Here is a 27,353-nt window from a genome sequence, read left to right on the forward strand (position 1 = left end):
TGCCGCCGCCAGCAAGATGCCCACCGTCTCTGTCCTTTACAAGGGAGCCATCATCATCAGCAGGTAATCCCCCCCGCAGCCGGGGCAGGAATTGGGGAGGGGGCACAGGGCAGCCCTGGGTGTCCCGGTGGCCACCTCTAGCCAAGCGTCATCTGCTGTGGCTTCTCCAGGACCAGGGTTAGGTGGCGGAGGCGGCTCGCGCGCAGCAGAAAGAGCTGAGAACACCATCACTAGTGCCTGTTGTTGGGTTTCTTGCGTCTCTAGCATTAGCGAAGCTCGGTTCTGCTCCGCCATTCATGCATCAAATTGGGTGTAAAAGTTGATCGTATCAAGTAGGCATCTGCTTTACTGAAACCTCCATCCTTATGTCGCGTTTCAGCCTGGTTTGAGCTATTTCTGTTTACTCGTGGTAGAGTTTCCTCGGTGATTTACTCAAAATACTTTGAAAATCCTGGATGGTAAATTGAACCAGTCTGGGCCCAGGGCTGCTCTGGGACGCCTTCAGGCTCCATTTTCTGACAGCCAGATGTGGCCAGTGGTTTGTCCAGTCTCTTGAATACGTGAAACATTGCAAAAGTATCAAGGGAGGGCGTATTTTTAATGAGGAGAAAAAGCTTCCAGTCCGAATGTTAGAGGTGGGTGTTACTGGCTTTGCAGATAGCTTGATATTTTGAGAGGTATTTTGGATGCCTGCAAAGAGTGGTCCCCAAGGTTTATTCCTCTTCTACGTCCCGCTGGACTCGGATAAGCCTGTTGTGCCCCACAGTGTTGTCCCTCCTCAGCCTTATCCAGATTTGGGATTCAATATTGATTCAGAAACTTCTTTTCTCTTGCGACTTAAATCCTGGGAAGTGGAGTGTTTTGGGAACCCCTCACCCCTGGTTTCCCACCTGCCACGCCTGGCTCTGGGTTTGTCAGATCAAGGTCCACCCATCCTCATGTCCATCCATCCTCACGGGGGTGACCACCACGGGCCACCCAAGGAGGAGAAACGCTGGTGGTCCCAGGTTTGGAGTCCAGGGTCCCCAGCTAGGGCAGAGTGGAGCTTTCAGTGTCATTTATTTGGGACACCCACCTTGCCAGCGGGTGTTCACGGGGAGACTGGGGCAGTTGGGAGAGTTACTTGGCATGGGGGAAACCCAGGTGTACGATGCTCTTCCACCCACTTTGGCTTGCGATGAGAAGCTCCCACCCTCAACTTGGTGAGGCAGGGACTTGAAACGGCTCAGCAGATCTTGCATCCACCTTTTCCAGACCCCCTGCCAGAGGGATGGAGACTGCCTGCGTTACAAAACCTTGGGAGCAGATCGTGCCTGGCTGTCTTCATTACAGGCTGTCTGCATTTGTGAAACTGGTTTATTCCCAGAACATTGGTCCAAGCTCTGATCTCATTTCCCGGGAGCTGGACAGCTGTCCAGCCCCGTTAATCTGGGGTAATGAATCACAGACAGGTCCATCAGATCTGCTGGGTGGGGAGGATGATGTCCAGCCCTGCACATATTCTTTCATTTATCTGTATAAATTTTGGGGGAGGTGGGAGGGTGTTGCTTTTTGCCAGCGTGGGCTTAATATGCGGGGTCGTGTCCCTCAACCTGCGTGTCTACATCGTTCTGGGGGCAACATCCAGGGTGGTGGTAAGGATGTGCTTGTGCACACGTTGGTTGGGCGCCTGTGCATCTGTTTATTTTAGCCTGTGAGAGAAAGATGTTTCTCTTCTCTCTCCCAGGACGCTCATGGGACCATACGGGATGGATCGAACCGTGCACTGCTTTGATTTCCACGACTGTGCAAATGGGCTGGGTGAGTACTGAATCTCTGCAAGGGACATCGGGGTGGGCTGGGGCAGCTCGAACGTCCCCCCGGTCCTCAGCACCCCTGTCGTGATGTGCCTCCCTGTGTGAAGTTTGACATCTCACAGAAATACTGGTCCTTGTGCCTGCCTGTGCCGAGCATCTGACAGCACCTTTTGCAGCTGGGAGGTTAAAATAAGGTCAAAATCCCGACTAATTCCCTGCTGATGGTGAGCAGCTGCAGTGCTGAGAGTTGTGCAGGAGCCTGGGGCCAGAGCCCCTCCCCTGAGCAGGACGGGGGAAAAAAGCTTTTCAGAATTTTCTGCTGAATTAATTAAATTAAAATTTAAAATTAAAAAAAAAAAAAAAAAGGAATAAAATCCCAAGCACTTCCCAGCTGCCTGCCCCTGCCGGCTCTGCTTCTGCCCCGCTGCAGGCAGGGCCCCCCGGGACGCCACCCCAACGGGCGACGCAGGGCGTTGCAGCTCTCCTGGGGACCGGGCTGTATGAGTTGTTTTTGGAAAGTTTGGCCCATGGGTAAGGGTATGAGCACCGAGCGAGTCAGACGTCCTTCCACGGTGCTCTGAACATCAAAGCATGGAAGAGAAGGGAAAAGAGATGGTCATATCCATCAGAACGTGAGAAATAGCCGCAGGTTCATGAAACTCAGCCCAAAAGGAGCCGGTATAGCATCTCATCTGACCTCTGTGTATCCAGCAGCATAAATACTGGTGCTCTTTCATGGACTTTATAAAAAATTGCAATCCTGCATCAGGATTTCTTGGGGTCCACCATGCAGTCTCCTCCATAACTTTTAATTACCAGTGCAGCCCATCATTCCGCAGAGCAGCTGCGGGCCCCTTGGTAAGGTCCCTGGGTGACCATTTGGGGACCCCTCCTGAGAAGTCAAACTCACCAGAGAAACAAGGTCAGGTTTCCTGAGACCTGAGATTAATTAAGATTCATTATTGGCTGTTTCCAGCTCTTGGGTAATGGGGCTTTCTGCTGTGGAGGAAAGGCTTTGCTTGACTCTTCCCCTGGTCTTCTGTTCATCATGTTCACAGGAGCTCAGAGAAATGTCTTTGCTTGGTGAATATGGTATTTTAATCTCCAGAGGTGGATTTGGTTGAATTGATGGGATTTTAGCTATTGGGTTAGATTAGCTTGTTAAAGGAGGAGACCAAGAAAAGCCTGACTGGGCTGCCGCTGAGCTCTGGAAGAGGTGCACAGGCGTTACAGCCCACTGCGAGCCACTTTGCTGGGTCCCAGTACTCCTCCTTTCCCCCCAGTCTGTGGCCAGAGGGTCTTTGCGGGGTCTTGCAGACCCTCTACAGGGTCTTACAATGTGCTGCAGGAATGATGTGGATTTTCTAATGCCGTCATCAGCTTTCTTCATCCTGTCTTGTGAGGCTTGAAACACTCAAGACCTTGTCTTGAGTCATCCTCCAGAAATCACCCCTCTCTGCTGAGGACCTAGCAGTGCTTGCCGGAGCCCCGTGTCTGCCATAGGTGTAGCTGCTCAGAATAATGGTTTTTTGGGGAAAAAAAAAGGTGCCTCCATAGTTTCTTATGTTCAGATGAGGGTATCGTTCCAGCAGAATTTCTTTAGGGCAGCATCAGCCCGCTCGGTTCCGGCGTGGCAGGTCAGCGTTTGGCCCCGGGTCTGCTGCTCTGTGGCTTTAGGCGGAAACCCACATGTGAACCTCAGCAGAAGTTCAAAGGGGTTACCTGGCGGCTCCTAAAACCTGAACTTTGAATTAAAGAATAGCCATCAAAGGGAAGTGCTGATCAAGAAGCATTTCTCAGAAACACTGAGATCCCATTATCTTGACCTTCATCTTCTTAGGACAGGGCAGTGAGTGATTCAAGTCCAATCTGTCCCTTCCTCCAGACAGAAAAAGCTGGCCGGGGCTGCAAGATCAACAGAGGGATTAAGGGAAATGTAATTGAACATTGCTGGCTTAGGCACAAAGCGGGCAGCCTCTCTCCGTGCAGACCGCTGGGAGTGCGGCACAGCGGCTGGTGGGGTCGGGATGTGCCGGAGATGATTACAGTTGGGCTAAACAACCAGATTAGCCAGGACACCTCTTGACCCGTGGTACAGGGAGCCGGGAGCAGTTGAGATTATAGCTTGAGAAGTTGAGAGCTGTGACACTGGCATTAGTGGGAGCAGGATTAGAAGTGCCAGAGAAGCTCGAGGGTCTAGAAGAAATTTATAGGATCACTAGGAATCTCAAGAAAACACCGTCTTGGTCAGTCTAACCTGTATGCCCACCTGGAGTTTCCCCATAAACATTTATTCCGCAAAAGAGAAAATATTGGGGACATGGGCATCGGCTCCAGGACCTTTGCCAGACAGGAAAGATTAAAGAGAGAGATCCAAAATAGGCTAGATTATCTGGCCCTAAGTATGACTTAATAAGCGGGACTTTGATGCTGTGATAATTAAAGAGCCGTTATGTACCTACACTGGGTCCCAAATATAAATTTGATTGAAGTAAGTGTTTATAAAATATGAAGACTCCTAGGAATGCTACCACCACAGTCTTTGATGATTCGGGTTTGTTGCAATCAGTCCCAGGCTGTCCCACGGCTGGGTCCGCGCCCTGGCAGGGGTGAGCCCTTCCTCCTCCTCCTCCTCCTCCCCGCCCTAGTGGGGACTCCCCGGTGCATCTTTCGTGGGGCAGGACTGGCATCTGCAGTGCCTCCGCGGCAAGGCGATGGGTGGGAGGGCAGCGTGGGCAGAGCCTGCCAGCACCCAGCTGGTTTGCCAACAAGCGGGTTAAAAGTCAGGGTTTTTTCCTCCCCGCCGTCAAAGTTTGAGTGTCTCCAGGAGCAATACGGTGAGTAATCACCAATTTTAATAACAAGATCGGATTTTCTCCTGACATCGTTGGGGATAAAGGAGGATTTGTAGATACTTCAGCTATATTAAACCATTATTACAATTGATTTGTGGACACAAAAGGGAAATGAGTCATTATTGATTTGATACCTCGGCAGAGGAGCCTGTCACAAGCAGGTCCTGTTGGGCTGCTGCGTGATGCAACAGCTGCGCCTCTTCTGAGATGCAGATTTTTACATGATTTGTCTAATGCGTTTTATCATTCCTAATTACTTCATGTTCCGGTGTGAAGAAAGACATATGACAACTTCTTGAGTCATCGCCTTGGCTTAAGCCGGACTTCCAGTGTCCGCCCGTCCAGGGGAACCGATGGGGCTTTCCTTCTGCAGGACCCCCCATGCAAGGGGTTTCCCAAACCCATCTCAAGTGTAAGCCTGCTCTCCAGGGTCTCTCTGCCAGCCGGTGGCAAAGCCCACCAGCAGCCACCCCAGCCCGGTCGGGAGCCGAGAAGCTTTCCAGCCGAGCACCCTCAGCGATAAGCAGGTTTTACCTTCTGTCATTGGGCTTTGAGGCTGCAGCATCTCTTCCCCACTTTGGTCCGCAGGCGCCTGACCTGTCTCCATGCCTTGGTGAGGCTCGCGCCGCTCGGAGATACCTCTTTTGGGCAGTATTTCCAATTCTAGTGAATTTCTTAAAAAATGCAATGGAGAACAACATTGGTGCCTTTTCCTGAGGTGTTTTGCCATGAGTTCCCGCTGCCATCAGTAAAACAGCTCCTCCCGGGCACACGGGGGATGGGTGGTTTAAGGCATCAAGCCCAGGGAATAAACTTCAGCACTTGGATGGGGCTGGGGTTTTGTGCTTGGGAGAAGCAGCAATTGGTGCATATGGGAATGAAATGAAAAATGGAGATAAATCTGTTTTTAATCACAGTTTTAATGTAAGGTGACTTGAGAGACAAGGTCTTTCCCCGAAAGTAGCTGAAAACTGCAAGGGTCCTTAGAGCAGAGCTTGGGTTATAAAGGGAAGGGAACTAGGGATGGAAATAGTGCCGTTGTCCTGAGTAATCCCAATCCAGGGTCCACTCCTCTTCCCTCCTGCTCGTTCCAGAAAGGGGTCTCGTGTTTTGGGGAAGAAGCTGTGCTCTGTTCCCCTTGAGGGAGGCGTTTCTCGCACGGGGTCACTTCGTGCATCCCAGGACCCCACCAAGGCTCAGAGCAGCTCATCACCCCAGGACAGCAGCCAGAGGATGAAGCTGGCTTCACGCTGGCAGTGCCTCCCTCTGCAGTGTCGCCTGTCCTCAACATGCCCTCCTGTCCAGAGCGGCAAAATGCCTGACCAGCAGCTCTCGGGAGAGATTTGTTAATTAAGGCCGGGCTTTTTAATCCTTCTGTCCACAGCCCGGATCTTCAAAGCAGGACTTAATGAGCCCTGGACAAATAAGTCTCTTGGGCCTTTTCCTGCCAGCCAGCTTGCACACGCCAACAAGAAGAGGTCCCGTGGCTAGAGAGGTGGCTGTGCAGCGTGAGAGCCCTTTGCCAAGGTGCTGCTACGGGGGGTTTCAGAGCCGCACCAAAGGTCATCTCTGCACCCTGGCTCCTGCCTCTGGGCTGCTCCTCCTGGGTTCAAACACTGATAAAAAGTGGCTGCTCCTGATGTCCAGCTCTGTCATCGGTGGCAGCTTCAAAGGCTGCGGTGGAGATGCTGCTGGAGCCTGGCAGGCGGGCGAGCTTGCAGCAGGGATGTTCTCATCACTGTATTGAACCTGGGGCTTGTCCAGATGTTGCACCTCAAAGGGGGTCTCCTGGGGCAAACGTGTGTCCCCAGTAATGTTTCCTATGACAAGTCTTATCAGAGACATGAGCACAGTCACCCATCAGTGACCGATTTAACTGCAAGCGATGAACTTTGGGTTGGGGAAGGTGGTCGCTCCTTGCCTATGCCTTTCTCGGAAGCTTTGTCTCCGTAGCTGTTGCTCCGAGCAGATGCTATCAGATGCCTTTAGCCTTTGTGTTGTGTCAGTGGCCGCATCCTGTTCTGCTGCTGCTTGTGTAGTGCAGGGGATACATGGGACTTTCCACAAATGGTTTTTAAAAGGGGTGTCAGGCGGTGCCGGGGTGCCTGGGAGCTGTGCCGGAGGCTGCGTCCCTCCAAGACGGCCCATGGAAACTGCGCTTCTTTGTGTCTTTGTGTGACGGGCACTTCTCTTCTTCCAGGTATTAAGGTAATTGGTGGCATCAAGGAACTCACCGGAGAAGAATATGGAGTTTATGTCAAGAGGATCCTTCCAGGGGGTGTTGCTTACGCGGACGGTGAGTTAAACGTGGTGCAGAGTGCCACAAAGTCTGGGACAAGCCAAAAGACTCTGTATTTATTTTATATGTTGCCTTATCAGACATTTCAGGTGCTTCCTCCCATATTTTCCAGCAGTGGGGGTATTTTTTTACTGTGGCAATCATTGTAACATCCGACGGCAGCCTTGCCTTGGCTTCTCAGCGTATGTATGATTGCCTCATGTCTTTAAAGCAGGATCCATCCCTGCCACACAAAGAACTTCACTTGGCTGCCTGTCCTTTCCCACGTGCCACTGACTGCCTGTAGCCCCAAAATGGCTGGAGATCCTTTTGCAAATTCAGCTCTGCTCTAGGCCACTGATTTCATCCTGAGCGTCTTCAAATAAGGAGGTGTTAGGCAGGGCTCTGCAGAGTTCACCTTTCATAACTTAAGCCAGAAAGATATTTTTTTTTTCAAATGTTACAACATCATTTTTCCATCTAATAAAAATAAATCCAGAACAGGTGGACGTGCCACTCGTGGTTTTCTACCTGACCTCAAACTGAATTAAGTAAAAGCTTTATTGCACTTCTCAGCATTTACTTTTGTAACTTCCTCCAGCAGAGGAAGTGCTGCAACGCCGGCACGGGTTGTTCAGGGAGGTTGCAGAAACTTCATCTATGGACATCTTGAAAAACAGGTTGGATGAGCATCTCAGGAACGACCTATGCATATTTCATCCTGTCTCTGGGCAAAGGGAGAAACTGTCCAACCTCTTCCAGTCCCTTCAAGCTGTATTTTCTGCAGTTTCTATCCATTAGTTTTCTTTTCTAGGGCGCCTGCAGCCAGGTGACCAGATCCTGGAAGTCAATGGAGATTCCTTAATTGGGGTTACAAGCGAGAGGTACCATATCCAAACAGAAATTTTGCATTCCTGTTGCTTTTGTATAATTCTGTGAAGTGGCTTAGGTTGCAGGTTGCATGGAGGACACCAGGGCATCGCTTTGTCTGCACTCTGATGCAGGCAGTGCTGTTCCTGAGAGCCAACTCGGGAATTATCAAATGAAAAGCTTCTATATAAAAATAGACCAGTGAACCCAAACTGTATTTGTGAGATATTCAGACATTTCCCCAAAATGCTGGGTTTTTAACAGCTCCTGGCACCCCCACTCCATCTGCTGCAGCTTCCCAGCAAGCCTCGCAGCTCCCAGCGCCAGAGATTAGCCAGGAATTCCCTCTGGAGCTGCAATCCAGACCCTCAGCTCCCTGCCAAGAAAATAATTAACTGATCCAGAGGAGTACCGCACTTTTGAGGCACCCCTTTTCCATTAAACGTGGTGCTAGCCCACTGCTGCCTTGCCCGGCTGCATGGCGTGCTTAGGCTGGATGGATGCTTGGGAAGCAGCACGAGAAGCTTCTCCTGCTCCCAAAACCCCCAGAGCGGCCAGGTTTGATGAAGGAGGTCCCCAAGGACATCTCTGCAGCTGCAGGGAGGCTGCGTCTGTCCCCCCCGCGCTGCCCTGACTCCCACAGGGACATGTGGATTTTCAACCAGAAAGTGGTCATCTCTGAGGCAGAAACTTCCCGAGGGAGGAGATGTGCTGGGAGGTATTTGCTCACTGTCACGTGCGTCTTCTGGGTCTGCTTTGTTATTGGGGACTTCTAATTTAGTGCAGAAGATTCATCAGGCTGCGACTTGGCTGCCCTCCGGCCCTGCTGCCAGGGCAGGGAATGGGGCCGCTCCACAGGCGTCCAGCCAAAAAAAAGTCAGTTGGCTGCTGATGGGGTTTGCCCAGGCCATGGGTCTCTGCCCAGTTTGCTGTGAGCTTTGACACGCGGCTGGGCGAGCTCGGTGGAGCATCGCTGCAAGCCGGCGTTGACGTGCTGTGGTCCTTGTCTCGTAGGGCTGTGGACATCCTGAGGACGGCGTCAGCCACCAGCCACATGCGCCTTCTTATAACCCGCGATGACGACGCCAGGTAAGGGGTGTCATCTCGCGCCAGGAAGGGGGATCGGCAGCACTCATCAGCACCGTAGCTGGGCTGCCTTTGAGCTAACCGGGCTCAAAGCCCATGGTGAAGACGGAGGTGGCCAAGGGTCTTTGATAACTGTACACTGGTGGGAACACGCTGGAGCTGTAATGGGAAGGGAAGCAAAGCTGGTGGCTCCCAGCTGCAGACCTGGCTCCAGCCCAGCCTGTGCTGGGTCCGTTGGGCATCCCGGCATCGAGCAGACTTCTGCAGGCGTTTCCCCAGCAAGGACCAGGGCAGCTCCAGCCTCGGCTGTAGGGTGGCACAGGCTCCTTCAGCTCTGCTGTGTGGTGCTGAGCTGCCTATGGCTTATCACGTCCTGCACAGAGCTTTAGATGAAGACACAGAAGGACAGCAGGATCTTCCCTTTCCTTTCCAGTTAGACGTGTCTTCCTTCCCCAGAGGATTCCTCCTTCTCAGGGAGGACAAGCAGTTTCTTCCTGAAACCTCTCCCCTCACTGCTCCCCGGAAAACGCTTTCTCTAGAGAGGCTTGGAGGATTCAAAAGGAGAAAGAAAGAGTTCAGTTTTGTCTTGGCTGGATTTAAGCTGTGTGGGACAATGATGGTGTCATGAGAGAGGGCAGGGTTGTGGAATCCGAGGTATGGGATTAGTGGGGTCCTTTGCTCGCATCCCCTGGGAGATCTGGTGCAATGTGCTGCAGCATCCTCTCCCTGCTGAATAGAAACTTGAGGTGCACCAGGAACCACTGAAATGAGAGCGGGTTTAGGCAGAGTTGTGGTCGTGGGCAGGCAGGCTGGTGGCGCCGAGGCTTGGTACTGTGTGTGGGTGCCTGAAGATCACAGAGTCGTTTGCTCAACGTACCCGCATCCCGTTAGCGTCAGAGATGATGGTTTCATTCCTTATCCATCAGCAGCTGTGGAGCGTTACTGCCTTAGCAGAATAGCGAGAGTGCTGTAATGACAGGGATGAGACTAATTTTGACACAGTAATATTCTGGCGGAAGAATTATTTGCTATTAATGATGGACTGCTTTTTACCTCCCTCAGTGAAAATAACACCTCAAATTATTACATTAACTGCAAGTCCTTCAGCAGCTGCTGAGGAAGCACTGGGTGAAGTGAGCAGGTCACCAGAGCTAGACTCAGGAGTTTGACCCTCTTTCGGTCCGAGTAAGGTTGCGCAAGATGCGCTTCTGTGCCGCAGTGGTCCCCTGTGTTGCCTTAGGGGTGGAAGTGGCAGTGGGCATCTCGTGCTGTCCCCTCTCCGGGTGGCTGTTACCAGGGCTGGTCCCCAGCAGGAGGGATGGGTTCCCGCAGCTCAGCAGCTCCCTGCGCCCAGCAGCAGCAGGGTTTGCTCAGGGAAACGCTCTATTTCTCAGCCAGAGCCCCCAAAGCAGGTTTTCTGCCTTCACCCATGCCGATCTGTTCCAAGCCGTTCAGGCATCTCGGTGTGCGTCCTAATATCTTAAACTGCACCAGATGTTTCTTAAAATATAGGCACACGTGGCTTTGTCGGCAGCTCCAGCTCCTTCGTGCATCTGTCCGCAGTCCCCAGTCGCCCTGCGGAGGAGCTGCTTGTAAACCGACCGAGGGAGACTGGGAGGGCAACGAAACTTTAAGCGATTTCTTTGGCCTCCATTTGCTATTGGTTATCTGTTAAATCTGCAAAAGGTTAGCCCGTGGGTGAGTGGGGAAGTAATCAGTTTATTTATTTTCTTTTTTTAAAAGATTTGCAGAGATTTCACTTACATAATCATCTCGTAAACTGTTTAATACACAAATACATATCTCCAGGATTAAGGGCTGTGGCAACAGGGGAAGGATTTTTCTGCTTTCTACTTTTTTTTTTCTCCTTAGTTTTGTCTTTATTTTATTGATGCCCTATTATCCTTTAAATCTGTCCTTGAGCGTGGGCGAGCAGACAGCCCTCTGTCTGGGTTGAACCGGGCTCTCTGACTTCCCGGGGACTGTCAGCTCTGGAGGTGATACCCACGGCTCACGAGACATGAAAGCCAAGAGAATGACACGGGGAGGAGTGTAATTCAGAGTATTTGCAGATACTCGCATGCAGGTCGTCTTCATAAACCCTGAGCGCACAAGGCACGCTGGAGGAGGAAACATAATGACTCCGGGTTTGGAAGACGATTCAACCTGCCTGCCAATTTTCCCAATGACTCAGCTGAGTAGCATTTTGTTGTGGTTGCCCTTGGGTGAATTTGAGTCATAAACGCTATTATTTGTCCCTGGAGTTAATTATAGGCCCTAATTACCTGTGCTCTTAATGGAACTCAGTCCTGGCGTGTATAAGATGCATGTTTTCAGCCTGTCGCATCAGACATGCTGCAGAGAGCAGCAGTAATGCTAGGGCTTAAAGCAGAAAATTCAGATTTAGAGCTGGACACGCTGGGTCTGGATGATGGTTGGATCTGATTTTCGTCTGTGCTCACCTTTAGCTAATGAGGATAATTTTATTGCATACGCATAATTATTGTTTATTCATTCTCAACCTGAAAGTTACAATAGTTCCCTGTTTCTGTGCGTTGCACAGATATCATCCTGGTCTTTCAGGTTTATGACAGCGAGAAAGCCTGTCTGCACTGCCCCTCCTAGTAATTGCATGATAAAATGCTAAATACATTGCATCTCCGCATGATATGCACAGTCATCTCGGTGAAAATGGGTTGGTGTATAAATAGGGCTTGCACAACAAGCCGTAAGGAAAGCAGTCTGCTTTTCTGCAAATGCACAACCAATGTCAACCAATATCCAGGAACCAGCAGAGAGGCTGTTGCTGGAGTTCATGCCCAGCCTGGTACAAATGCAAGGTAATCCCTTTTTTCCGGTGAGCCCTGCGTGTGAGAGCGGCGGCTCAGCCCACGGGTTTGTTGGTGCACTTGGTGCTAAGCTGGAAGGCAGTGGTGGGGCTGACTCCTGCAAGCCTGGGGTGTCCCAGGGTCACTGCGGAAAAGCACACATCCTTTTACAGAGAAGCCGAGATGCACCTGTGCATGTCACCGCTTCCTAGGCATTAATGAAAAAGCAAAGACAAGCAGCGGCGTGATGTGCTGCCCAGCACAGCCAGCGCGGGAGGGCTCACAGCTCGGGATGTGCTGGCTCTGCACAGCCCTGTCCCTGTCCCTGTTCCCAGACTTGGGCTTCGTGCCGGAGCTGCTGCTCCAGAGCATCATCCTGCCCGGACAGCGGTGGAAATGCTGCAGCTGCTGGGTGCTGGGCGCGAGAAAATCTGCTTTTGTGATGCTTTTGCAGTGCTTTGGGTTCACAGTTCCCACTGACCTGAAGGCTTTGTTTTTTTGAGACAAGCTATTAATTTATCTGGTGTCACAGGCTCCTCTTTCTCCCCCAGCTGTGGTGCAAAGCTGAGGTTTCCAGACGCTATGCTGTCACATAACCTTTGATGTAGGATTCACCCTTTGTTCTCCCAAGAACAAAAGGGCAGGGCAAAAAGGCATTATGAGATAAAACAACAATATTCTGCAGGAAGATTGCCCCCCCCCCCCTGCTTAATCTGCAGCAAAGTCGGCCTACAGCTGGCTGCTGCTGGCAAACCCCATTATCCCACTCCACCCCGTGGGGCTGGCTGAAGGCTGTGCGGGTGCGAGCTCTGTCACAGGGATCCTCCAGACCTCAAATGTCTGCATCTTCAATGAAAAAGAGCTGGAGAAGGGATTGTAAAAATGAACTTTCCACTTAATACAACCCCATGATTATTTTTTTTTTAAATAAAGCTGGGCATTTTAGTCCTGCAGGCACCTGACAATTCAGAATGTTTTAGTAAGGGTCAAATTTTAAATATTAAAGACATCTCCTGAAATCTTTTGGTGTCTGAAAGCACAAAGCAAGACCTGTTGGCATTCCTTCAGCGTACTTGTTCATTAATTGGCAAAGTTTGGGCATCGTCTGCCTGCTTGCAAATTCCTTCAAATACAGCACTGAGCACAAAATTAATTCTCGAGGGATTGACACCAGAAAGTGTATTGCTTGCTGCTGGGTATAAGCATGTGCTTCAAGTTAGTCATGTGTTTATGTCCTTGGTGAAACCAGGGTTTGCAGTACTGACCAACAAGCAGGAGCCGGGACAGTCGCCCGTGATGTAGCATTTAGTCACACCGTCGCTACAGCAAAGCAACCCTGGGCTCGGAGCTCGTCGTTCAGGCTCCTGAGGAAATAATGATAAATACTGCTTTGTGGGTGAACTTGACGACATGAAATAAACAACAACAAAGAATGCCCAAGTCGTACCTGCTCTTGCTTATAAGAGAGTTTGACAGCATGGATCGGTGATTGGGTTTGAGTTGCTCAGGAGGGCTTAAAGAGCATAAGAGCTGCCAGACTAGTTACATTTGCATTGACTAAGAGTTTTTTAGCCATTGTTTTAAGTTCATGACCTGTTCTGTGCTCTGATGGATTATTATCTGAGGAAAATGTAACAACAGATGACCACAGAAACACCCAGCCCAAAACAAAAGCCCAGCTGCTGATGGCTTGGTAACCACTGGAAATAATACGTTAGCTTCCAGCAAGTTAGACCTGACATTGCAACAGGTCATGGAGGGATAAGGCCATCGCTGCGTGAGTTACCAGTGCAACGGGAGTGTGAATCACCTACAGAAATGCAGAGGCTAATTGAAAAAATTCTGCTAAGGTAAGATCCATCCAAGGCTTAACCCAGGGAACCACAGAACGGCAAACCGCCGTCCTACTCCTATAGCACCTAAGTTGTTCTTCCACTTTCTCAGTGCTTTTACATCTATTTCAGTGTCTAACGCTATGAAACTGCTAGTTACAACAGTTTTGTGGAAGGTGGGGTTTTTGAACAAAGTAGTCATCTTTTTTTAAGGTCATGGGTTTAGTTGATAAGACAATAGTGTTGATGCAAAGTATTGGGATTCACCAAGGCATTCCACTAAGTATTGTGTGACACTTGGATTTAAAATTAGCATTAAATGGAATAAATAAGGCATACATTTGATGGCAATATTAGATAAGGCAGGCACTGGTCTTTGAAGTTTGTTAATGAGCAGGTTGTTAATGGGAAGATGTAAATTACTGAGAGCATTTCCAGCAGGAACCTAAGGAGCTGATGATTCATTCATCATTTAATGTTGTTGACTCTAATCTAGCCAATGATACATAACATCTATCCCGGTAAAGTACACAGATGACACATCGTCTGCTTGTGTGTAAGAGCAGTCTCCTCGCTGAGGAAACTTTGCTGTGGCTGGTTTCCTACAGATTTATGTCTTGAGCTTTTCTGACTGTCAAGTGTGAGAGCTAGCCACTCATAACCAGGCTTTTCCTGTGGCTACAGCATCAAGAAGGCACCTTCCCATGGAAATTCCTTCATGCCTTCAAAGTGGACATCTAATGTTGTTACTGTGGCCACAGAAACACTTTCAGGGTCCCTCCCCATTGCCTGGCTGCTGGTTTAATGACACCTGTAAGAAATTAGTCATCCTTGAGGCTCTTCTCTCTGCCAAAAGGTTGGATTGATCCAGAAGTGTTGGGTTAAGAAGTGAGAAGACTGCACAGTCGCACAGCGTGCTGCTCCTGGGAGCCATGTTGCCCAACAAGCCAATGTGGCAGGGAGGGGAACAGGAGGCTGATGCTTGAACATGGCATCCCCTTTCCGTGCCTCCTCATCCAAAAGGATGTGAGAGGCTCAAGGCAGCTCAAAGAAGGATTACAGAAATGAGGCAGGAGCTGGTAAACGTGGTTCGTAACGGTTTAAGAACTCAACATGTCACACTTGGGAAGAGGAAGGTTGTGCAGCAATCCGCCTGTTGTGTGCAGGTAGTTACAGCTCATCAAGGACTCAATGCACTTGGGTAGTTATATGGTGGTCAAACGCAGCCTGGGAGCAAAGCATTAATGAAGGCACTCGGGCACCAAGCCAGCTTTCCAGGGGAGGCAGTGGATGAGATTGCTTTACAGAGAGGTAGTATAGGAAGCAGGGGGGTTACCTCAAGACAGACGGATCGTGCTGAATGTTTGTGGGTTGCCATTCCTCCCTGTTCTTGAATTCACCGACAAGCCCTTCTGATCTTGGTATCTGTAAATTCAGCATGTGCCTGGTTCAGCATCTTCAGCTGTGAGCTGCTGGGAAGAGTACAGAAGCCTGCACTGCCCCAGCATGCTTTACAAGTGCAGGTCTTTGTTAAGGTCGTATGCTCCAAGAGTTTATCCTGCGATGTTCATGGAGGATATCACCATGGATGGATTCAGAGAGTGGGCTGCTGCTTCTGCATGTGCTCCAGAAGCCATCTCCCATCTTTACCCCAGCAAGAGCTAGCAGGATCTGCTTTCTGTCTAGGAAAGGAGGAGGAAAAACAGAGAATAATCTACATTTAACTATTCTGGAAGGAGTCACAAATAGGCCAAGCATTTTTGTTTTATGGTTGCATAGTTACAGCTCCTTCTGAGTCTGTTTAATTTGTCTGGTCTGTTAGCAAAACTTCTGAGCCTTATAGCTGGGGGTGAAATTATTCCAGCTGATTCCTGGGAGGGTCCAAGCAGTGGGGCACAAGGCAGGGGTGCAGGGCAGGGTGCAAGGCAGGGCTCCTGCACTCATCTGCCCTCTCTCAGGAAGGACAGTCCCCGTCACCAGTGCCTGTCCATATGTCCCTTCTCAGCTCCTCTTGCCCATGGTCACCCTGAACGCTTTCCAGGGCAGTGAAGGAGCACACTGAAGTTCCAGCCCATCGCAGGAAAGCTACACTGCCATGAGATTGATTATCGACCTTAAGTCTTGCACAACCTCTTGAAACTAGGGGGATTATACCCTTGTGCATGAGAAAGCTCTGTCTGCTCCCCATTGCTGGAGGGCATCGGCCCTATAGACTTGGTAGTGTCACTGCCATCAGAGGCACCGTTGTCATATAATCCGGTGGGGAATAGTTTTAAGCAGCAGCTGACTATACCGTGTCTTTGTTTCCAGGAGAGAGTTCTCTGAGCTGCTGGAGAAGTTCGGCTCCCAGAGCAATACAGGCTCAGCGCGGAGCTCACCGATCCTGCACGGCGGCAGTGAGTAGCTCAGCATGCCTTTGGGGGGAAACCAAAAGCCCCTCTCTCTGCTGAGAGAGTTTTCTTTATCCCAGTGTTATTTTAAAGGAGGTTTGATTGGATTTGTGTAGGTGTTCGGGTGGAGGTTTGAAGGAAGAGGAGTCCTGCTCGTCCTTATTGCAAGCACTTAGCGCGTCCCCAGGCACAGAGCAGCGGGCATGGCCAGTCCTGCCCGCACAGAGCAAGCACAAAGCAAGACAGCAAGCACAAAGCGAGGCAGTAAGCTAGCCTCCTTGGGGTGAGGAAGGGAGAACTGAGTTGGGGTTGTAACAGCTTCCCAGATCCCCAGACTCTGCTTAACTGATGTGCTGGGCAGGTAACCCCAGCAATACCCATCTCTGCAGGTGCAGCTTTCTACTATGGATTTCAAAGCATTTCAGCAATCGTTCATTCAATCATCATTATTTTTCATTTGCAAATGGGAAATGTTTAATGAGATGGAAGGAGGTTAACCTAAGCCAGGTGCCAGCGCATCAAATCATGTGTGCATGGGGAAAGAATGTGTCCCTCTGGCTTGGTATCCCTCCAGAAGGCTGCCAACCCCTTCCCCTGTGGCAGAGGTATGTAGGGCTGGCAGAGGGGTGACAGTCCCATGCTGGAATTGTGCTGAGGAGGCTGAACGTTTCCTCTCCATGAGCGATATACTGATGTCTTTAACTACCATGTGGTTTTCCCCAGAAAGCTGGAAAAATGGTGTCAGCTCTCAGTGGTAGAGCAGGGGAGGAAGGTGATTCTGGAGTATTTGCGTTCCCTGGACTGACTCTGACTTTGCTGTTCAGGTCGATACCTGGAAAGTACATCCTCAGGCTCCTCCTCGTGCTCTCAGAGCCCGCTGCTGCTGAGCCCCGCCAATTCCCACGGACCCTTCATCGGAAACCCGGCACACCCCCCTCACGCACAGTACGTATGGGTCGCACGGGGCCGGCCCCGCAAAGCCTGTCCCTTGGTCAGTCATGAAGATATCACCGAATGCCTAACACTGTCTTAGGGGTAGATCCAGTAAATACTTCCAGTGTTTGAAAACTGCTTTGTTCACCCTTATGTCTTCTATACCATTGTATCGCCGCAATGGCTAAGAGACCACAGCATCTTCTAGAAGTCCTTGTCGTGCTGGCATCTTCACTGTTCCTGGGAAGCCTGTGCCCAAGAGCTGAAAAGCTTCCCTGTTGAGGCAGTCAGTATGTCTGGAATACGGTTAACAATGCAACTGCTCCTCTTCCTCCCCTCTGAAACCCGGGGAGAAGCCGTGGCTTATAGCCAGCTGAGAGGAGCCTGCACAGCACCTTTATAAACCATGTCATGAGCAGAGTGTTTCTGCGAGGCCAGTGGTGCTTTTGGAATGTGTTTCAGGAGCTTGTTTTCTATTGCCCTGCTTCTGGCGCATTGACATCATGCAACAAGAGCACAAGCACTGCCCTCTCGATGCAAACATTCCTGACACCCTTTGCTTTGGTGTCAACAGCAGTTACCTACAGACATTGCATCCTTTTGTCTCCAGAGCATCTCCTGGAGCATGTGTTTTCATGTGGTCATCTGTCCCTTTCATATTTCACAGGGTCAGAGGTTTGGACAGGCAGAGCTTGTTTTTCTGCGGAGTCTCGTCTCCAGGGTGCTCGGGGTTGCCCTTCTCAAGAGGGACAGCTCGAAGGGTGTTAACCGTCGTGGAATTGGGACCATTTGTCCCCAGGGCTTGCAGCTTCCCTTCCTTTACCAGTGACTTGGCTTGTTTATGTTGGCAAAGAGAATCATCCCTCACTGCAGAACCAGTAAATCCTCTTGCTAAATACCAGCTCTTTATTAGGGATTTGCAGAGGACAAATATCTGGCACCAGAGATTTAAGCTGCTTGCATGGAGAGACCCTTACAGAGGAGAGGCCAGCTCATCTACTTGGCAGCTGGTTTGGACAAACTAGACATCCTTGCTCTGCTGTTAACCCACTCCAGGCTGCGATATAGGCTAGAGGGGACCTGAATTGGTGGCCTCCTCGCTCAGCGCTGCCAAACTGTGCCATGTTCTGCTTGTCTCCATGCCAGTGCCGGGCCCCAGTGGTCTTCTCCTGGGAGCAGCATGAGCCATTTGAAATCGCAGACCGTTGATTGTAGCTGAGCATCGGTGGTCAGCTGCAGAGTTGTAATTTGGGCCATGGGTCTTTTCATGCATGTGGCTGCCATCCCTTCTGCTCACCACAGGTTGTCCCCAGGCTGTGACCTCTCATTGCAGTGTCATCTGAGGTCCTGCCACCCCACTGAGCAACAGGACCCAGATATGATTCAGTCTCGCCACAGATAGGGTCTGATATTTTGGTTTGAACGAAGGGTTTAATGTTAAATTTCGTGACATCGTTTTCCTAAAATATTTCTTAGAGCAGTGTTTTTCCGTAAGACTAAGACGCATGCTGCATGAATGCAGCCCCTTTCCCACGTATAGCCAGCTGGCTCTCCCGGGGGCCCGCTGCCGGTTTGGGGGGTGCTGGCAGCACACTGCTTTGTCACTGAGGTGTCTGACCACTGGGGATGGCACTGCTGAGGAGCACATGGCGGTTACGCGCTGGTGTCACTGTGAGGCACGGGATGCATCGCTGTCGTTGCGTCTTATCAGATAACACAAGGAGGACCAGGAAGTGCAGACCGTTTGGTGAGTGGCTGCTGTGGAAATAAACTGAAAAGGAGGAATGCCAGTTGCACCTAGGCCACTAGAAGGAAAGGGCTTACTGACTCTTAGATCCCACCGAACCCTTCCCCAAGACCTCCCTGTTGCGATGCTGCCCAGTCATTCCCAATAGCCTGTGGGCGGTCAGTGAAATCTCTGGTCCCACAAACTCTTACTGCAATAGCTAAACCTCCTTCCCTGCACAGAGCCGCCTGCCCTGTCCCGGTCTTGGTGGCCTGTTGGCTCCTGTCTAGCAGGCAGCTCTCTGAGGGTAGGGTCCAACCTTGTCACTGCTCCATTCGCAGTACATCCTTGACTGTACCACTGCCACAGAAGCAAATCACAGTGTGGTGGGTGTTGCTATAAAGGTGCTTAAGGGCTCATTTCTTAGGGCATTTCACAAGGTTTTGAGTCCAAACCTTGGTTAAGACATAGCTGTGTATCCTGAGCTTCACTTTGACATTTGCGAAGGGCTGCTTAATAGTTGACCAATCTGTAAATTGCTGTCTGGTGATTTAACTGGATTTGAACAATAACCACATTGATCCTTTATATGCTTTTGCCTATAAAAAACAGGAATGCCAAATATATTCTGGTTAAACCTTTAGTTTCTTCTCTCTTTATTTTCTAAATGCAAACGAGTATTCCCCAGCATTTGAGATTATGCAAGCCAGTCATCTTCATAATGCTGAACAACGTCTGCTAAGAAACGGGAGTCCTCACCTCCTCTTTCCAAGGTTGGGTGGAAGAAAAGGTGCAGAGACAGAAAAGGTTGGGAGAAGTTAGAAGGATCACGCGTGGAAAGAAAGCCGGGCAGAGTTTGTTCAGCGACATGGGAAAATAAACCAGATCACCTCGAGTCACCTGCTAACATCTCTCCCTTGCAGCTACTCCATTGAATCAGGAATCCAGAGCATTTCTATAGCAAAATCCTCCGGCTTAGGGCTGACAATCAGTGGTGGATCTAACAGGCCTGATGGCCCCATGATTTATGTTCAAGAGCTTATGCCAGATGGTGACTGTTACAAGGTAAGTCAGTGCAGAGACCCTCAGCGACTTTGCAGTGGGGGCCTCTCCTAGAAGCTGTAGCTGTTCTGAAGCAGCTTTTCTGAGAATAAATGAATAATGCATTGCACGGACCAATGATCATTTGTGTTGCAGGAGAAGGCTTTGGGCAGAGGGACATTCCTTCCCAGTGCTCTGACTTTCTCCTCCTTTGTTTAGGATGGTCGGCTCCGACCTGGTGACCAACTAATCGCTATCAATAAAGATTCTTTGGTGGGCAGCACACATGAAGAGGCCAGAAAAATAATTGCAAAAGCCAAATTCAGGTAAGCACGTAACATATTTCCCGTCATCATCATGGTGCTGTTGAGTCTTAGGCAAAAACCCTTCAGCTCATACCAATGTTTGGCTTCAAGAAGCATAAGGATTATTAGTCTTAAATGATGCTTCAAGGTGGTCCTGACAGGTGATCATATAAGGAAATCTTGAATGCATGGATCATCCTGAAGTGTAATCCAGACCTTCCCAACGTTCTGGTCCTCATGAATATCCCCTATCGCTGCCCAGCAGAGTTCTGCAATAGAACTGAAATTCAAACAAGCAACCCAGCTGGTGGAGATCCAACTACACCAGTGCAGGCTACATGGGATTAAGTGAGATTATCCCGGAGAAAGAAGCATGGGCATGGAAGTTCTGCAAATTTAAGTTGTGCTTTTTTTTTGTTAATAAAATGTTCTGTATTTGTTGTTTGTTTAAGACACGAGGGAAACACAGAAGTGGCCTTTATTCCTGGAAGGGGACGGTTACATCCTGGACTGTCAGTTCATAACAACATCCCGTCACCACCTCCAAAGGCTGTGGGAAACGGCCTGAGTTCCTGCAGACTGAAGGTCCATGTGAGGTCCCCAGAGGTAGGTTAAAGTTCATATCTAAGACCACAGACATCGGTCCTGTGATCTTTCTTTGACCAGAAAACTCTTCTTCAGGGACTCCGTGGTAGTTCTTCTGGACAGTGGAAAGTCTGTAATGCTGATGTATGTAGCCCTGTTTTACAGCCAGGTATTTTAAATCTGAAATATTGTTTTCTTCTGTCTTGGGTTTGAGACAGCGAAGGATCTGTGGAGGTAATGAGAAGAGTTTCATCTCCAGGGCCTGCATTCAGACCTGTTTCAGAAGTCTCAGGTTTTAAAAAAAACAAAACCCTTCTGTGGATAGCAACCTGCAACTCAACCAGTCATAGAGCTGGAAGCGATCTCAGGAGTCGGTTTGATCTAGTCTCCTACCCAAAGGCAGGAACAACTCTTTGTTCTTAAAGACCTCTGATGAGGATGAATCCACGGCGTTCCTAAGCAGCCCATTTCTGTTCTTCACTAGTCTAATGATAAGCCAGGCTCATGCTTCCTGTGAAGCCTAGCTCCATGTTGTGTTTGCAGAGACAAGTGCTCGAGCTATGCGTGGTGAGACAGGGTTTAACCTCACAACCCTCACGACAATTTAGGTCTGTGGCTGGATTCTGTGCATTTGTCACTCCTCTCCTGGACTGGTGCAACGCCGGGTGTATCTTCTGCCCTCTTCCACGTAAACTTCCTTTAGAAAAGGCTGGCTGGATGTTCCTTTCATACAAGCATCATTCACAAAAGGTCTTTCTTTCCAGACCCTGTGGAGACATGGACTTGCAAGAATGTCTTATATATGTTGCCTTTGGTGTACCAGGCTGGAGACATGCTTATGAAAGTCAGCCTTAGCCCATATACATAGAGCTGAGTAGTATAGTTAGATCCTTCATCATCCAGCAGAAGGTGTGCTTATGTAATGTTGTGCACCTATATAAAATTACATCGCTGGCTGGAATTAAATTCTTCCTTTCTTCACTTTGCTGCTAAAAGATGGAATTTTTAATGAGGTCTAGGCTTCCACATTAGGGAAGGCGTGCTCAGGCGCCTGTGCTACCTGTCCATATGTCCTCAGCACCAGTCCTGTGCCCCTCTCTGCATGTAAGTTCCCAGCTGCGGAAGCACTGTCTCAGTGGTGCTCAGCATATCCACCCTGTGACTCTATTTTTCCCTCTTACTTGTGCTTTCAGCCATGACCTGGCACTTAAGAAAGGGTGGGCAATGGTCTTGGCTTCCTGTCATGCACACTGTGATAATTGTGAGTTTTGGGTAAATAGCACAACTGGCCGTGGCCAGAATCAGGACCTCACTGGTGTGTTGGATGCAGAGCTTTAGGGAGAACCTCTGGAGAAAGCATGCAAGGTCAAATTCATCCTCAGCTCTCAATTACAGTAATGACAAACTCTGTTTTCTGTGTGTGACCAGAGATTTTGAGGTGGGTCAGGAAGGTGCCTCTGCCAAGTGCTCCTAGAGAAACCCCTGGAGTCTCTTGTGGCCCATCTGCACAAGAGGTGTATGTGGTGCCTTTGCTCTTTATGGGCCAGATGAATTGCTCTCTCTTAAACTCCTCTATCTTCTGCTCTTTATTTACACCAACAGATTCTGCCTAGCGATAGCCTGTGCCGTTTTGTCTTCTTTTTCTAGAATAGACATGAAAATCATTTTCCTGTGCCTTCTTTGTCACCGGACATTTGCCCACCAGAGCTTACTGTCTCAGGTAAGAGTCCTGCTAAATTGTTTTCTTTGTGTGGGTCACAAGCACAGCCTTGGCTCCTCAGTGCTGAGGATGATGAAATTATTTTTGATCAGTGTTTATACTGCTGTAGTGGAACCTAATGGTGTGATAATGAGTCTCAGCCCACTAGGAGAGAGGGAAGGTAGCAGCTACTCAACGGGTAGTAATTATGTCCATGTTTGTCCATAGTAGCAAAATTCTTTACTAAGGCGTGCAGAGGACTGGAAATAGGAGACAACAACTTCCTCCACTCTCAGCCTGTTGCTCCTTTGCAGCAGTGTCTTTGCCCAGATGCAAAGGTCATGTCAGACTTGCATGCAGCAGGTCCCACTGCAGGCAACATTGCCTTCTGATGGGAATGGGTGGTCCTCAGAGACACAGTATAAAAAGAGTCAATTAATGATAGTTGTAATGAACATGGCAACCCTGGGCATTATACAGACATTAAGGTTGCCCTCAGTTGGTCAAACTGGGAAATTGCTTATAGATGTGATTAAGTCAGATTTCTCTCTACATCCAAGCTTCACTTCTGGCTTACTGTTCCATGCTGTTTTCTCTCCATGCTCTGAGTCCTGGGCTGAGCTCTTAACTTTTGTGGGAGAGACCTACTGTTCACCCGATAGAATGGCAGCAACAGGGGGTGAGCTTAAATCACGCTGCAGCTTCACAGGTCCCTTAGGAATCACAGGAATCCTCAACAACCTCCATGATCCAGTGTCCAGGGAGACGACCTCCAGCAAGATACCCCATATCCCTATGATATGAAGGTTGCTTCTGCCCAGAGGAAAAGCTGGGCTTTCCCTAGCACGTCCCTCGCAAGCACAGCCCATCATTCTCGTGGCCACAAGTCCAATGGCCCTTCCCCATGCGCTGCCAAGGCACTGGCTCCGCTTGCGAATCCCTGTGCCGTGTTGTAATTTCCATCTGGAAGGCTAAAAGCAAGCATTGCAAGCTAAATTGTGTTTAGTCTACACCTGGGATTAGTGGGAGAGATAGGGAGCAGATGGTGCTGGGCTGGGTGTGCGTCAGCGCTCTGCTCGCAGGGATGCCCGTCTCACCTTGGGCAAGCTCAGCAGGCTTCAGCCTTCACCTTCCGTGCTCTGCACTGCAGAGACCGTGGGACAGGGACTGCTCTTGGTCTGTCCTCCCTGCCTCCGAGCATCCAACCCTGTCCTGGTTTCGGCAGGGATAGAGTTAATTTCCTTCCTAGTAGCTGGTACAGTGCTGTGTTTTGGATTTGGGATGAGAACAATGTTGATAACGCACCGATGTTTGAGTTGTTGATGAGCAGTGCTTGCACTAGTCAAGGGCTTTTCAGCTTCCCATGCTCTACCGACTGAGCAGGCTGGAGGGGCACAAGAAGCTGGGAGGGGGCACAGCCAGGACAGCTGACCCCAACTGGCCAAAGGGATATTCCACACCATGGAACGTCATGCTCAGCATATAAAGCTGGGGGAAGCAGAAGGAAGGGGGGGGACACATTCAGACTGATGGCGTTTGTCTTCCCAAGTAACCATTAGGCGTGATGGAGCCCTGCTTCCCTGGAGATGGTTGAACACCTGCCTGCCCATGGGAAGTGGTGAATGAATTCCTTGTTTTGCTTTGCTTGCGTGCGCAGCTTTTGCTTTACCTATTAAACTGTCTTTATCTCAACCCACGAGTTTTCTCACTTTTACCCTTCCGATTCTCTCCCCCATCCCACTGGGGGGGAGTGAGCAAGCGGCTGGGTGGGGCTTAGTTGCCGGCTGAGGTTAAACCACAACAAGCCTTGATTTCAGGTCGGCTCTTAGGTGGCCACCACCAGCAGCCAGAGCTCCCAGTGATGGGGAGCAAAGCCCTGGGTCATGTAGGCAATCCAGCAAATAGCAATGACCTAATCACCTCCTGACTTAGCTATGGGATTTTATTACACATGGTTTTTTAATGTGAAATGCTGAGGAGGCTTTGTGTCAGTATTGCCATCCATGAAAACAGACAACTGGCTTTGAAAGAGCTGCAAGCCAGGCTTGGAGCCTGCTGCTTCTCGCTGCCTTCTCCTTGCACCTGGTCTCTGCCCCGACAGTCAAGGAGGGTGTGGTGAGAAGTGCTCGAGAGGTTCAGGAGCAACGGCGTTACTCGGCAAGAGAGGGCTTCCCGTGATGTTAATCAGATCCCTACCTCCCTGTGGGTGCCTGATGGATGCCCTGGATATCTCCGAGTCCAGAGCTGACAGCAAAGCCACGTGGAGCTAATCCTGATCAGCCGTGTGTCAAAGGGTAACAGCTCTGCCCTTGATCTTGGAGAGTAAAGTGTTGGTGGCCGATCCAGCAAACTCATTTATTACCTCTTGCTGCTTCCTAGCTCCTGGCATTAGCAGAGTGGATGAATACCCAGATTAGGAGGATTATGCTTGTGCATCACCTCTGCTGCTTCTTGCTGCCTTCTCCTTGCGCCTGGTCTCTGCCCCGACAGTCAAGGAGGGTGTGGTGAGAAGTGCTCGAGAGGTTCAGGAGAAGCAGTGTTACTCGGCAAGAGAGGGCTTCCCGTGATGTTAATCAGATCCCAGGCAGGCGAAAGAAATTGCTCCCTGGACAAATCCTGTGCCACTGGCACAAGAAGGAATTTTGTCACCGACCTGGGCTGATGGCTTGAGGGTGAGCAGGGGCAGGCAGGCGGGCAGGCAGACGGGCAGCAGGGCTGCAGGGACAGCAGTCCTGCACCCTTCTGGAGTCTGGCAGGGGAGCTCCCGAGCGAGTAACGCCTTCTGCAGCCCTCTTCCCAGGGAATGTCACGGTTTCTTACAGGCAAGGGTTAATCGCAATGGAAAGGTGGGGTTCCTTCCAGGGATGGAGGAGCACAAGTGGCAGGGCATGGCAGCAGGGCTTGCGCTCTCTACCATTTCAGCTGTGAAGGCAGTGCCGGTAATGGCGAGCCAGCTGTCAGCAGCTGGTTCTGCTGATCTCATGACAGCTTTTCACCAGCAAAGCAGCTGCCATTTCTGCCTCTTTCTCCCGCTGTGTCTGCCTCGCAATGCATGTGGGTCCTTCTACCCAAAAAAACCTGCCTGCCCAACTGAGGGAAAAGGGTTGAAGGCTTTTTGCGGTCTTGTGGAGGGAAAAAGTCTTGCACTGGTGTTTGTCCACATCGCTTTTAATCTGTCGATTCTCTTTTCCATGGGTGTTGTGAAAGCCAAGGCTGCATTTTATAAAATGTTGGGTTTCAGTTTTGCTTAATCAACTAGAGAAGACAAGACTCAGGCAGACTTTTTTTTTTTTTCACAGATCACCATAACTACAGACCCCAAGACTCCACAAAGATTTGTGATTGGAAATTTCCAAAGTGCTATTTTTGCAGTCCTAGGTCCTTGGATGAAACATCCCATTTTAAACCGTGCAGAAGCCCAGTTTCAGTCAGGGCTTGCTCCAGTATCCAATCTTTTCAATGGTGGCCTAGTTCAGCCTTCCAGGACCGGATTTAGTAAATCCTGCTCTTTGATTTTTGGCCTGCTGCACACGCATTATATTTCATGTAACAGGAGTTCTGAATTTTGTTTTGCGGGCACCTCTTTCCTCTAGCCAAGTGCTCTTCCATTAACATTTATTTTTGGCTTTTCAGCACCCACTTCAGCATCTAATCATAAAGCAGCTTCAGGCACCAAACCAAAAGTAGCGCTGGATCCCCATGTCCGGCTCAAGGATGGGAAACTGGAACTGGTAAGTGGAATGGGTCCCTCTCCCCAAAGCGAGGTCTCCTCTCAATCCTCTCCCAAGGTGTGCTATGCAGAAAATAGTCCACTAGCGTGATACCTCCTTGCTTCCAGCTGCCACGTTATCGGCAAACAAAATTAGCTTACGTGAATGGTCTCCTTGTATTGCTTTTCTGTGAAAGAACTGATCAAGACCTTTCAGCTTTGATTCTTGCACCAGTGTTGCACTCAGGCACGTGAGGACTGGGCCGAGTGCTAGCATGAGGGTCACTGTCGCTGGTTTTTTGGGGGAATTAAAAAATGCAAGCCTGAATAGATACAGCTTAAGAGAACCAGCCTGCCTGTTTGCACAGAATAAAGCTGTTGCACTTGATCAGTGCTCTAATCTACACGTATACCACCCTCCGCTGAATAGCCTGCTCCAGCCTAATTCCCCTTCACCTCTCCAGGAGGCTGACTGGGCTGCGTTGGGAATAGCGATAGCACAGGCCGGCTGCGGTGCTCAGAACATTGCTTTCCTTGTTAGCATCACACCCCTCACGTAATCAATCTGATTTTTGAGACAGAGGCATAAGAGTCAGCCACCAAACTGTATTTATTACCAGGAGTCTGGAATAAAAAATGGGTCTCAACTCTTCAGTCGAGTTTGCTGGAGGTTGGGGCCAGCCTCTAAAGGCAAAAAGGGAGAAGAGGGCATAGTGAAACATCCCGATTGTGTCAAAAGGGGCATTTAAACACACCTTGGCTCATCCTGGCTATTTCCCAATGCTCCGGGGAGCTCCAGAAGTCTCTTCCTGGCAGCTGCATCTCCCTTGGACGTAATGCATTTGACTCAGGGCTGTAGGTGCAGGCAGCTGCCCTCCAAACTTTCCGGTGCTGCTGTCGTTGCTGGGGTGATCTCGGGCAGCCTGGTGTGGGCGAGGGAAGGCTGAAATACGAGATATCTCACCAAGGATCCAGCCAGAACCGCTGCTCCTTTCATCATTTTATGGAAAATATATTCCGTGGGCACCATCAAAGGGCAGGGAGTGGGGCTGCCCATTTGCTGACCGAGACCCCAGTGAAAGGCAAAGTGCCCTTGGAGGGGCCGTGCCCCCAGTCTGGTTTTGGGGTGCATGTCCCCCCCTGGGTACTGCTGGATTTTGGGGGGGGGACGGGGGACGGTGGGAATGCAACCCCTCCCAGGGCAGGGGGACTCCCGGGAGGGCCCGATGTAACGAGTATCTGCTGCCACCCGACGGCAGATGCAGCGCTCGCCCTTCGGCTGCTCTCGCCTCCCAGGAGGGCAGCACACAAGCAGGAACTTTTCTTCTAAGCCTGCATAATTCTCCTAAAGCGGGATTTAGGATTGCATTTTCGCAGCGACCTCTGCTCGTCACGGGTATAAAAGCAGCTCCTCTTTGGC

General features: G+C 50.1%; 1 protein-coding gene across 1 annotated transcript in view; it reads left to right on the forward strand.

Annotated features, from left to right (window-relative positions):
* The first annotated feature begins 16 nt into the window (after window positions 1-16).
* LOC103917204 (syntaxin-binding protein 4-like) overlaps window positions 17-27,353 on the forward strand; it is a 31,693-nt gene continuing 4,356 nt past the window's right edge. The window contains exons 1-10 of the mRNA XM_009324313.1: window positions 17-63; window positions 1,727-1,800; window positions 6,852-6,947; window positions 7,744-7,813; window positions 8,814-8,888; window positions 15,856-15,941; window positions 16,760-16,880; window positions 19,518-19,659; window positions 19,855-19,961; window positions 22,173-22,245. Coding sequence (XP_009322588.1) covers window positions 17-63; window positions 1,727-1,800; window positions 6,852-6,947; window positions 7,744-7,813; window positions 8,814-8,888; window positions 15,856-15,941; window positions 16,760-16,880; window positions 19,518-19,659; window positions 19,855-19,961; window positions 22,173-22,245 — 891 coding nt within the window. The remainder of the gene's footprint in view (window positions 64-1,726; window positions 1,801-6,851; window positions 6,948-7,743; window positions 7,814-8,813; window positions 8,889-15,855; window positions 15,942-16,759; window positions 16,881-19,517; window positions 19,660-19,854; window positions 19,962-22,172; window positions 22,246-27,353) is intronic.

Source organism: Pygoscelis adeliae, unplaced genomic scaffold (assembly GCF_000699105.1).
Source record: "Pygoscelis adeliae isolate BGI_AS28 unplaced genomic scaffold, ASM69910v1 Scaffold595, whole genome shotgun sequence".
NCBI classification, from domain to species: Eukaryota; Metazoa; Chordata; class Aves; order Sphenisciformes; family Spheniscidae; genus Pygoscelis; species Pygoscelis adeliae.